Source organism: Sylvia atricapilla, chromosome 3, assembly GCF_009819655.1.
Source record: "Sylvia atricapilla isolate bSylAtr1 chromosome 3, bSylAtr1.pri, whole genome shotgun sequence".
Lineage (NCBI taxonomy): Eukaryota > Metazoa > Chordata > Aves > Passeriformes > Sylviidae > Sylvia > Sylvia atricapilla.
In genome coordinates this window covers 39,401,472-39,415,206 of record NC_089142.1, presented here as the reverse complement: position 1 = coordinate 39,415,206, position 13,735 = coordinate 39,401,472, and the positions used below count along the sequence as shown (strand labels likewise).

General features: G+C 37.8%; 1 protein-coding gene across 2 annotated transcripts in view; it reads right to left on the bottom strand.

Annotated features, from left to right (window-relative positions):
* The window catches only part of KLHL32 (kelch like family member 32), a 121,047-nt gene that overhangs the window by 27,923 nt on the left and 79,389 nt on the right, over window positions 1-13,735 (bottom strand). For both annotated transcript variants that reach the window (XM_066315160.1, XM_066315161.1), the window contains one exon: window positions 11,263-11,478. In XM_066315160.1, coding sequence (XP_066171257.1) covers window positions 11,263-11,478 — 216 coding nt within the window. The remainder of the gene's footprint in view (window positions 1-11,262; window positions 11,479-13,735) is intronic.

The following is a 13,735-nucleotide window of genomic DNA, read 5'->3' as shown; positions in this document are numbered from 1 at the left end:
AACCAAGGAGAGTCCCCTGCATTGTCAGTTCAGTGCAAGCTTTAATGCAAGCTTCCTTTGCCTCTAGTGCTACACAATTCTAGTGGCCTTCTCAAAAGGGATATTATTTTATGAAAAATGTTTGTGAGAAAAACAGTGCTAGTTTCATTATTTTATGTATGTTTTTCCTATGAAACACATAGGGAAAAAAATACCAGTTTTATAATAACAGTAAATAATAGAACGTATGCTTTCAGAATTATATTCACTTTTTTTACACACTTTCTCCATTTCTTACATTTACTAGCCATGAGAGTAAGAAGTTTACCTAGAAGACATTGATTAAACTCAATAAAGATATTCCATCTTTTTAGACTTACAATAAAACGACTTTGAATGCAAATCAGCTTTACAAAAGGCTAGCTGAACTACATTAATATGCAATATTATATATGGTAAGTAATGATATTAAAGCAAGGAGTTGCTCTAACAAAAAAACTGAACTTCTCATCTACTGGAGCTCAAAGTGAAGTAAGCTACAGACAGAAGGTAAACTCTCAGCTGTTGTAAATTATCACAGCTCATGAAATCTTGCCATTTTACACCTTCTGGGGAAACTGAACTTCAAAATTATACAGAACATTCCTTCCAAGTATCTAAAAGCAATTTATAAGCAGTAAAACTCAGGCTTCCCCGAGAGAAGTTTACATTTCAACCACTTTCTCAAAATGGGAGCTAAGAGAAAAATTACGTCTCTTAATCAAAATCTTCTGTCCCCTCAATCTGTCCAGATGAGTCTCTTTATTCCACTACAAAACATCCCATGGAAATTTTTGCGCTCATGCCACAGAACAAAGACTGGTGATATGCAGGTGTCTGAAAAAGAGGACAAAACGGTTCCCTAAATCTCATCTGCCAAAAGTACTTGAGATATTTTTGCAGCTGAAAAGGGGAACTCCACACAGGCAATAAACACTGCATCCTTTCTTAACTTCGGAGCAGCAAAGACAAAACTGTCCCATAGAGTGCTTCAAGAGAAGTCCACTCTTGTGCGATCAGGTTCTCAAACCATGAAGGAGTTTCCTCTTCAGTCACTTGGAGCTTCTCTATGAAGGCAGATTTACAAATGTGCTTTCACATCCAACTGGTTCTTCCACTGTGATAGAAGAGGCAAGCAAGGCCCTGTGCAACCTCTCTCAATGACACTCCACATGTACAAGTGTGTGTTTAAAAGCTGTTTGAGTTTGTGTATAGCTCCTATTGCAATAGACTTTGCAGCCACCCTACTACTGACAGCCACTCTCCTTTCCTGTGCCATACAATGGCTGTCACACCTGGGAGTCTACACACATAAAATAAATGAGCCGGGAGTGATACCAGTGGAAAGGCTCCACTTACTCTCACAACCAAGGCAAATTTTGTTTTAGCAAGATCATCAAAAAGGAGTGAGGAGGGTGACAACATAAAGCCAAGAAAACCAGATGAAAGCAAAGCAATAAAACCAAATCCAAAATATGGCATCCAGAGACTCAAACTCACTTTTTCCAGAGACACAATCTCAACTTTTTCCTTTTAAACAAGTCCAGTCAAAGAGATGGCTGTGTTAGAAATGAGAAGGAAATCTCCTCATCATAAACATGTTGCATATAGGTAAAACCTTACAAAGGGAAGACCTTGTAATACCATGACTCAGACCTGCTACTTTGGCTAAGCAGAAAAGGAGTATGGAAAAGTGACTCAGCTGAATTAAAGGTAGAATAACAAGTTATGTAACCATTGTGTGCTCCTATCATGTATGGTGGTTGGTTGAATTATGTTTTTTATTATTTAAAACTATGTAGCTGATAACCACTTAATTGCTTAAAAAGGCCTGATTTTTGGAATAAAGCAGCACTCTTTTGCCCTGCCTGGGGACTCTGCATCGTCACATCAACATTCCTAAAATGTAGCTTCATAGATCCATAAAACCTGCCTACATTTAATAACAGGATCAAATGGCAATATGCTCAGAGGCAAAACATTCTTGCCATCCCTTTTCAAATGCATCACAAAATACTTAAAGTTTGGATCCTCCAACATTTGTTGTGATGGTAGAACCAATACTACTAGGTGCTTTATATCTGATAAGTTTTTCTGAAGCTGCAAAGAACAGAAGCTTATCTCTTCATACGCAGCTGTTTAATTTAACTAGGGCTGTTAACTGTGATTTGATTTCAGTTCAAGGAGATTAGGGTTTATATGCTATCGCATTTATCTTTTCTGAAACAGGGTAAGGACCTAGAGAACAGGAGAGGTGGAAAAGGACCTACCTCCAGCAGCCATCATTGCTAAATCTAAAATTGTTAATTTTTGCTTTTAGAGAAATCATTCAAGTTGACACCAAATGCATTGAAACTTTACACAGTCACATTTAGCTCTAAAATAAGTTGCTGGTACATAATTAATAAGTGGAAAGGACAATTTTCACCATGTGATACACACTGTTTTTACTGCTATTCCTCTCTTGTTATTTTTCCCTCTGAAATATATTTTAGAAGTGTAGCAGCTCACTACACAGACAAGCATCTACAAGCTTTCATCAGTAAAAAATTGTTAGAAAATGAAATAGGCACAAAATTGAAAAATTCTATAAAAATGCAATTCAGCTCTGTGAAAATTAGTCTAAATGGTTCTTGAATGTAAAAGGATTCCCATTCCTTTCTTCCCTATTGTTAGGGTATAATTTTCTAGGGATTTAATAGGCAAATCCAACAAATCACAAAAAAATGTATCATTTTCTATAATAATCTTTAAAACAGCTATACAGGACTTGTATGTCATTAATATATTTGGTCACAAAAAAAAATGTACTTCAAAGTATATGCTCTCCTTAGCTGGTTTATAAATATGCATGCATTCAATACACTGTGTTACTACAAAACCAGAGACAGCAAGTTTTCCAGCTAAAACCACAGAACCATTTGGGCTGGAATGGACCTTATAGATCACCTAGTTCCAAGCCCTCAGCATGGACAGTTTCAATTAGACCAGGATGCTCCAAGCTCCATCCAACCTCACCTTGAACATTGCCAGAGATGGGGCATCCACAGCTTCTCTGGGTAACCTCTGCCAGTGCCTCGTCTCCCTCACAATAAAAAATTTCTTCTGTGTCTCTGATGCAAACCTACCCTTTTTCAGTTTAAAGCCATGTCCCCCTCTCGTATCACTACATGCCCTGGAAAAACGTCCATCTTTCTTGTATGCCCTCTTAGATACTGAAAAGCTGCTGTAAAGTCTTCCTGAGGCCTTCTCTAGACTGAACAATCTCCACTTTCAGTCAGTTTTATTGAGTTTGATTTAATCCCCACATGATGGGCTTCAGATTAACTCACCGCTTAAACAAATGAGTCCTGCATTAATGTTTCAAAATCGACTAATTGTTCTAAGAAAGCTATTTCTTTCAAAAAGTCACTTAAACATTTAGAACTACATTTGTAATTGCACTTGAGATCCCAAACATTTCTAATGAATTCAGAGTTTCCCCACTACAAAATTAAAACAAACATAAATTTATTATATAAACTGACTAAATAATACCTGAAGCAAACTGAAACACCTGTAACCGACTAAGAAGATAAGCCTTGTAAAATTAAGACCTATACAGTTTCACTCAAACATTAAAATAGGCTCCACCCTAAAGGAGCACTTTGAAAGCTCTTCAGCACAGATTTTCACTTAAGAGACTGTGATCTTTCAATCTGTCATTACTATCCCACATAGACCTCTAGCTTGGAAGCCACTTCACAGGAAAGCTTCTTAAGATCTTTTTAACAAGTGTATTTGTCATAATTTCTTCCATTTCTCCCTGTCGCGAGGGAGCCCAAAGTGATCAAAGGAGTAAAAGGAACCCTTTGTCAAAAGGCAAGGAAACCCCCAGCTCTGCAGCCCACTTGCACATCTGGAAGCTGCCAAGAGTGTCCCAGTTGGAGTAAGAAAAGCTGTGCAAGAGTGACACTGCTTTTCCATCTCCTTGCCTCCTCATCTTTCTGGAGCCACCAGCGTCCTGATCCTGGGGTGGGAGTGATAGCACAGGGCAACAGCTAATGCGATCTCAGCTGTCATGCTGAACCAACACACTTGTTAGCAGGTCTAGACACATGAGTGTGACTTTACATCTAACTCGGCACTTTGGGTGCTTAACCCCAAAACGACATTCCAGCTATCTTAAGACATTGATGGCATGCGCTGATTTCAGGAAACATGGAATTCAATTTTCTTCCATTATCCTCTTTGGCTTTGTGGTTACAAATAAAAGTAGTGCTTCTATCAGCTCCCAAAGGAAAATTTGTTGAAATACAGAGCTGGTAATTCTCAGAAGAGTTTCTAATTTCCTATCATCTTCCACAAGCTTAAATCCACTGGAAAGAGTGTTAAACAGCTTTACTAGATTTTGAAAGAGTAAAGATTACTAACATTTATATCTCTGAATGGAAGACATTAACTAAGTTAGTAACAACAGACTGCCAGATTTGATCACCCACGGTACCTGTGGATTTTAGACTTTATGCTAATTTCTTTAATTTCAAAATTCATGTATATTTTCAGCCACACCTAGCTTTCAAAAAAGCTTCAGCTCTTTTTTTAAAATGTAACCATATATATATATGTTCATGTTTATAAAATTATACTTAAGATTATCTCCAACAGATCTGAGTCACAAAGAGTGCAAGTCAATAAAAATCCCCCACAGCAGACAAATTCAAACGCAGAATGCAGTAACACAAAAGTCTTGCTGCGTGGACAGCTAGGTGTCTTTTTCTGGCTTTCTAAATCAAAATGCACATCCACTGCTTAGCTGAAGAAGTGGCCTAAATTCAAGAGCTGTGAGCACAGCAGCCTTCCTAACTACTGGTGTGATGCTCTGTGCACTTCTGAAGGTAATCTGGGATAAATAAGTTGAAGCAATATTACTGTAGGACAGCAAGACAAAAGTAATGCCCTTTAGTAACTCTCCAATGCTGACAACAACAGCAGCAAAATAATCAAGTTTTCTGATTGGAACTGACACATATCAAAAAGAAAATCAGAAGAACACACAGTTGCTCCCAACATAGTTTTAATACTGAAAAGGCTTTCTATACTGTTATACTTGATAAATAACAGAAAAACATTAGCTAACATTCAAAAAACAGGTGTCTGAAACTTCTAAAAGTTCAAGAAAAAAAGCAGGTATAAAGTTCACAAGATATTACTGTAAAGGACAAGATTAAGAGCCCATTTGAATTTAGCCAAAGCAGACAAAGGGGAAAGATGTTTCATAAAATAAGGGAACAGTGCCAACAGGGACAGCATTCATTTTCCCTGCAAGCCAAAATGCCATTACTATTACAAATGATGCAGAAATTACATCAGGAAAATAGTGTGTGACCTGAGCACATCAGCAGAACAGTGTGAGTTTCCACTCCCTACATCCACTGCTTTCCCCTCTGTATCCTGCATGAACCCTGCCCAGTCTGTAGTTTTAGTGGACACTGACTTCCTTGCAGATCTTGGGCCACAGCTACCAGCTTGGCCTACCTGTAATAGATGCCCCACCAAGAATACTGCACATGCTAATACTTATAAAAATTAACCCCACTCTGTCTATAGAGCTTGTAAAGAATACACCATTGCACAGAGTCAATTCAGGTGAGATACCTGTGTTTATGAGGATTAGACTAAGAAAAAGGAAACCTGCAGCCTATCACAGGTTATGTTTCCATACTGCTTTTATTTGAGGGTAACTGTGTGATATTGCTTGCAGCTAGTCATGACACACACAGTGCAACCATCACAGGCACAGTATGCTGGATATTGGCATTCAGAGGTGACTCTCTGGCATTTTTATGTAGAATTTCATGAAAAGGCTACAAAAAAGAAGGTTAAAGCAGAGCAAAACATGCATGGACAATATGTTAATTCTCTCATTTAGCCTCACCAATTCGCCTCAGCCTTGGTATGCATCAAGCCTCTTTTTTCTCTTCGATGCCTTTCTTGATGAGAGGCTGACAGCCACATTTTAGAGTGGTAGTTTTCTGCTTAGGGTAAATACTCACTAGGAACAAGCATTAGTGTAGACATTATTCCACTTATTGCCCAAGAGAGCACTTAAGCTTATTTCTTGAATAGTGAAAGGCTAATATACTGCTTAAACACCACATTGATTACTGAGATACTTTCCTTCACATATATTTTATGTTGTTACTTGTTTGGCAGTAAAACTTAAGTTCACATTTAGCAAGGCACTTAGGCCACATTTCATTAAAATATAGATATACCCTTGAGAAAAATGACTTTTGCTCTCTCCGTATGAAAAATTGCTCTGCAATACCAAAAGATTGACAGAAAAAAAAAAAATCAAGTACTGCTCTGAAGGAGTGACAAGCTTGTACCAGAACATGACAACCCACTTTAGAAAGTGCTGTTTTGCATAGGTAAATTTGTGCATCTTTGGAGATGTATGGAAGATGTCTTTCGATCTGTCATCAGCACAGAACTGTTCCATCATAGCAGGCTACCACAATGTGTACACCATAAAATTGAACTGTGGGATTTCTGCTAAAGAATAATTTTGGCCCTCCACAAATACCATCAGGAAATCCAAAATGGAGCTAAAGTGTAAGAAAAGGCTGTTGAAAATAGGGCACGAAAGAGAATAAACAGGACTATAATAAGAAACCGGATTTGTACACTTATTATTTTTATAAACTATACATTAAAAACTCATATTGACTACAACACTGCAGTCTTGTCCTTCATTTTTCTATTAATTCAAGCAAAGACATTTCTCCGATACAAAGACCAAACACTTGTTTTGCACATCCACAGGGATAAAAGGAATAACTAGTACTACACTTTCACACATGGAACGTGTACTTCATGAACACAAGTTCAGAAGTTATACATAAGGAATTTAACAGGGCTAGAATATCTTAGGAGACTAGCCCTGGAAATAGCACAACACATTTGCATGCCTCCTAGTTGAATAAACCACTCATGCAGTTTTATCTACCAGTTTTTCCTACATTGCTTGCTTATCAGTTGATTACCAAGAAACCAAGTTGCTTGGCAAAAGAAAAAAACAAGGAAAAAAAAAAAAAGAAAAAACCCAAAAAACCCCAAAGAAAATGAAGGGAAAACTTCTAACCTTTGCTTCCGAAGAAATATTGACAAATACTTAAATTGATCTGCTTTTATTGCTAGCTGTTTAAAAATTATACATATATCCTTTAGCAACCTACTTAAACAGCAGCAGAGATGGAAGAAACTAATCTATAGTGATCTCACATTAAGATTTTTTTCTAAATATGATTTAAGAGTCCACCTTGGATCAAGTGCAGTATTTAATACAGAAGCATTTAACAAATCTACTGCAGGAAACAGAATAATCCAGTAAATATATCTCTCTGTAACCATTAGTATGATACTTGACATATGAATATTTAAGCCCCACAACACTGAAGTTTCTAATATCAAACATAAGGCATAATTAGATCATAACTAAAGCTAATATTCATTTTTTACTTAAATCTTTGGCTTGCTTTCTACTTGCTAAGTTTCCAACAACAAGCTCTCTACCGCTATATTTCTCTGGCAACATGTTCCATCTTACAGGGTTGGTTACTTTTTTTCAATTATCAAGGCAAAGAATTCACCTGCTTCCTTGAAGTACAGCCAATGAATCTTTCTTGTAATGGTCCATTATGAAAAGATTCACTTTTCATTTCATGATAAACTAGACATTTATGTCCTTGTCATGACTGCTTCCTGTGGAAAAAAGAAGGGCGCTTCACAGGTCGTGATGAAGAAGAACAAACCAGAAAAAGGAGTTTCTTTTCCTCCACCTTCTTCATGATTGTTTCTTCTGTTTACTTCTTTTTTTTTAAAGCCATTTTTTCCATGTCACTGACTTAACTGTGATGCAGACTCTCAGTTTTACAGATGGACAGACCTTAATGCCACTGACAAATCAAAAATTTCTTATATACAAAAAATTTTCATCATCTCATGTGCTAATAGAATCATCACAAAAAAAAAAAATCTTAGGTCAACTAATAATCACAATGAATGGCTTATCTTACCTAAGAAAGACCTGAGGAGGCTCATAAATTGATCCAATTTCACAGCCTACACAGCCTTTCTGGTGGGCTTTTTGTTTTTTGTTTTAAGAAATAAATCACTATCATCATTATCTCCACTTAAAATAAGACACATCAAGCCAAAGAGTTTAAAAAATCAATAGGAACTTCTGTAGAACTTGGCATTAATCCATATCCTAGCACACTGCTACTAATATTACTGTTTAACTTTCTCAGACTTGGTTTGTTCACAGTTATATTTCACCATACTCACTAGAACTAGCCAACTGTGAACTGGTAGCCTAGAAAAATCTAAACTATGACAGGTAAGAGCTACAGTCAGCTCAGTTTAAATCATATTCAAGCATCACTCCATGTACACATTTTGATGCATTAAAATAACCACCTTAATCTTTTGTGCATTAGGATCAGATCACCCACCGGACATTGGGAATTCAAGCTGGCATAAAAAGCTGTGCTCTGCAGACAGTGGTACCCTTTCCAGAAGTTCTCTGAGGGAAGCTTTAATTTGTGCTTAGGGCTTTATGGCTGCCCTACTAGCAAAGGTGCCTTGGGGACATGCTGTGACATGCAGCCATGTGTGTGTGCAGAGGCCACACTAGTCACAAATAAATCAAATGGTAGCATCCCCCCATCAGCTTTTCTATTATCTGCCCCACTTTGTGCCAATTTCCTCCAGCTTCCCCAACACCTCTTGCTTTGCTGTTCTTCCTTAAGACATGGGATGGGGATTTGTCAAAGTCAATGAGCACTTTATTACAGTGAGAGTGCTCAGTAATGAACAATTCAGCAATTTAATGAGATTCTGTAGATCTGTCTCCAGCCTGTCCATCAAGTTTCACTTCTATAAAGCACCCTGACACTAATCCTCTGGCATACCCAATCTTCACCCTGGGCTGAATATTAGATTCTTCCATGGTATATTGCATTACCACTATAACCTTAGCAAAAATGATGAACTTAACTACACTTGAGGCAATATAGCTGGTCTGATTTGATTTTCTTCTATTGGGTTGACTATGAGGGAATTACTTATTTACTAAGATAAAGCAAGAAACCAGTTTCTTATTGCCTTCTGAATGCCCAAATTGGTAAATATTTATATGTGTCTTTTAATCCATTCTGGGGTCCTCGAATATTTATAAATATATATTTATTCCTGATTTCACAAACTGAATTAAAAAGATGCATGCATATTTTGCCTGCAGCAGAAAACTAGTTTAAAAAAATTCTTCGGAACAGCATTAGTAACCTTTAGAGAGGCAATTATGATAACACTTAAATGTACAGTGTGGAGTTTGGTGCCACTCAAAAACCAGCATATTACCTATAAGTATCTCTCCCCAGTATGACCCTGCAAGAGAAACAGAGGCTTTGTCATATTTGCCTCATGAAACGTTCATTGACTGGAGCGCACACAGTTCTGAGTCCACGTCTTTCTTGAAGAACAGGACAGTTAGACAGGATTTAAAAACTCCCAAACATCATACACTTCCTAAACATCATTAGAGCAGGTTACAGAGGGCATACTGCTGAGTATTAAGTTATGCTTGTATGGTTTCCCACAGAAGCTCACCTAGCAAAAGTATACCAAAGAATGCAGCTAGAGGATTCCACCGGCCCTGCAGAGAAATGATGACAGAACCCAACCACCCAACCATCCATACTCCATGTATAAACTTGTACATCAAAACTTGTTTCTGATAAAGGGAATATAGGCTAGGACTCCAGAGTAGAGTGCCTTGAAAACCTAAACCAACCAGCCCATCACCATGTGTAGTGTACTACAGGTTCTGTTGTATAGGTATCCTCCAGAGACTAGGACAGGCAAAAGTAAAACTTGGTTTTGGCATTTGCAGAAAATATCATCTTTGTAGCATAGTCCATAATCTTAAAAAAACAACAAACAAACAAACAAACAAACAAACCAAAACAAAACAAAAAAAAAACAACCCACCAAAAAAAAACACAACACAGCCTGCTACAATACTGAAGGGTTACGTTACATCTTCATACTGGTTTCGTGGTTTGAAGAACTTAACCTGACATCTTTATTTTTTTAAGAACAAATATTTTATCCTGTATTATTCATCCACAGAACATGAAGTGTCCCACTGATGAATACACACTTTACTCTTTGATAAACTGATGCCATCTACATGTAGTTATTTCCTTAGAATAATCCAAAAGATAAATAGATAGACAATAGGGTTGAAATATAATCTGTCTTTTGAATCACAATTCTCTGTTGGATGAATATAACCCACTTTCTAAAAGGAAAGCACAGGTTTCTTTCCAGCAAGTTTCTTTCTACCTTGAAATACACGGAAATATTTTCCTCTCTAAAGCATGACAGCAAAAAAGGAACAGAAAGATATCTTTGGGTATCAGTATTACAGAGGTTTCCTTCCACTCCATAGCAAAGTTTTACAGATATACAGTGGGAATTTTTCCAAGGACATATTTTGGTTTAGTTTTTGTGTTTCTCTTAACAGGCTATGTGTTTTTCTCACATTAGGTTTTTTCCCAGCCCATACACACTACAAGTCACAACACAATGTTTTTATCTTGCTCATACTTTATGGCTAGCAACCTGGTCCTTTTCTAGATCCAGCTTTTTAAAAGGAAGCGATCTCAGGCTTCTTGCCACAAACCTTCCATCGAAACCTCTTGCTCAGCTTGGAGCAGAGCTGCCTGTGTGGTGATTCTCTCATCTGATTCAGGCAAGGTCAGCTGCGGTGGCCCAAAGAATTTCAATGGCTATTGAAGTTATACAGCTAAATTTGTCTGAAGTGAATGAGAGAGACTGCAGAAGCAGGTTTGTCACCAGACTCACGGCACTAGCCTCAACAGAGGCAATTATAATTGAGTTGCATGCATCAGGCATCTCTTCCCACCAAAGAAGTTGGATCTGGAGCAAAATCTCTGGCTGTATTTAAGTAGCAGAAGTTAAACAGCATGACAAATTTCTCTTTCAAACAAAGTAATTGCATTAACACAACACAATATTTTTAGAATTTCATTTAGAAATTTCCCTCAGTTGTTATTCACAGTTTTTGCTCAAGTGCTTATTCTCCCTCAAGACTGCTCCAGGGTTCCAAAACAACAGATTACTGCTATGGTTTATAGAGTGTCACACATTCTGGTTGTTCACCAATCTCCTTACCTGCCAGATTTGCTCTTCACTGAGTGAAGTGAGTCTATCGCTTTTAAAAACCTCTCGAAGAAGACAGTATGGGAGTGCCAGAACTTCTTCAGGATGACTCTTCAATAGCTCAGAGAGATGTTTTACTAAGAAGCCAATGACTGCATTCTCCAACAAAGTGAGGTTGAAAAGATCCGCAAGCTTGTACAGGTCCAAGTAATTAAAACTATTTAATTCCTAAACGGATGAAGCAAACAAAATACACGTCACAAAAATATCCCAAACATGAAACAGAGAATATAAAAATCCACAGGTCTCAGATAATGAAAAAAGGTTATTCTTTTGGAGCTGTGGAGAAGGAAGGCAATATAACTTGCAGTTAGTTAACATAGTCTCATTCAAAACGTATATGTAAGTGTCACTAGCGCATGTGCAAATATATACGATAGTACTCATTTATACTGCAACTCCTAAGGTTATATGTGCATAAAACATCTGTAAGAAATATGAATTAGTACATAATATAATAAACCATTATGATTTGCAATGTATGTCAAGAGCTCACAGGAGCTAACAAGTGGATTTAAAAAATGTATTTTTTAATGACAATGGTTTGTTACAAAGCAATTGTTTGTTCATAATTTACTGTTTTGATTGAACTACAGCATTTGTGTAGCACAACTTTTCATTCTAAGAAATCTGACAAGATACAAGATGCTGAGCTACATTTTACATTTTACGTATGAATTTTTCTTCAATGAACAAATGAATCCTTTTTTTTCTTCCAATCACTTGCATCAACATATAGTGGATAGTGGCCTCCTACACCTTCTCCCTCTCCTTCTAGCAGCTGAAAATGTGAGGAGACAAAAGTTATAGTAGCTCAAGGCAGGAAGCTTTGTCCATCCTGCTAACAGATGACCAGTATTTATGGGCTAATGTTTTCAACCTGGCATCCCTCATAAATTAGTATCTAGACAATTAACTACTGCTGTTCTAGACCACACTGCTCCCTTCAGGGAACAGGCCAAGAATTCATCCCTATTAGAGAAAACTACCCAGGGCACCTGGGAAATGATCACGTTTACCCATTTTCTCTGTTCTTGCTACGTGCTCACATCTCTCTTCCTCTCTCCTCCGCAATCCTGGTTTTCATCTCCCAATTTACCGCATTGCTCCCTATCAGGCGCCTTCTCCTTGACCAGCCCCATGTGTGGGAATGACAAGGAACCTCGTCAGTCTCACTTTGCTGGTGAGTTAACACGGGAACTAGAGCAAGGAAGAGAAACAGACTAAATTAAGTCTATTTCACTTTCACTGCTCTGCTAGGCGGAATGGCAGCACCAAATGAAACTGACAGGAAATCTTGTAAATGTCAAATGAGCTGCACGGCTGGCAGATAGAGCAGAGAAACAGAGAAGATGGGGAAGTGCGAAGAGGGGTTTTTTTGGAATGTTTTATGGACTACATCTTGAACGTGTGAATTGGGTGCCTGTCCCGATGACTGTGGAGCTGTTTATGCATATGCAATGGAGAGTGGAGAAAGAATTTTTTAACCTGCTTAGAGGAGTCAGTACTGGAGGAAATGGAATCAAATTCCTGTGGAGGTTCCTGCTTGTTACATAATCTCCGGGTCTGAACAGTGCACCTTCCCTAGCAGAATTGTACACAAAGATAAATCCTATCCATTATCTACTTAGACTTCTGCATAAGAGTTTCCCACGGTTTTCTTGGAAGAACAAAGCTAAGTTCTTTACATTGTCAGAACAAGCACTAACAGCCATCATCCCAAAAGCCACAGCTATTCTAGTGTCAGCTCCTCCTCAGAGGAAGTAAGGATAAATCTGCAGTTGCAGAAAGAAAGAGAAAAGAATGAATTTTACATGAGAAGTATCTGCTCTGTGTGCTTGCTCAGTGATTTAGTATCTTCAGATCACAGATGGCACCTCACAACCCCACTCCTGTGATGGCCATGCAATGGTGGCAACAACACATAGGAGTGTAATCAAAGCAAACATCACAGTATTTGACAAGCAACAACCACAGTTTATTGTCCCTGGTTCAGAAAACTATCTTTTCACAGAACTCACTGATTGAATAAATCCCAAATGCCAGAAAGAAGTTTAGAAGAGCTCAGCATGTATTTATTGAGCTCTTTTGTGGTCAAGGACATAAATAGATAAATAAATAAATAATCAATCAAGCACTGTGAGCTGAGCATCAACAGCCCCACTAAAATACATGCCTGGTCAAACCTCACTAAGGGTCAGTTGAGAATGAGAGGTGGCTTTTAGCAGACTCCAGAGGAGCAAAATACTGGAGATAACATAATGGAACCCTTATTAGAGGGAATCAGTAATGAGACACACAAATGCAATCTACCCCTAAAAAATCTTCACATTTTCAGTGAAATCTGAATGACACTGGTAAGCCTTCCTTTTAGGTTTGGATATTTTTTTCATGAGCTCCAACCCCCCGTATCCTCTCAAATCAG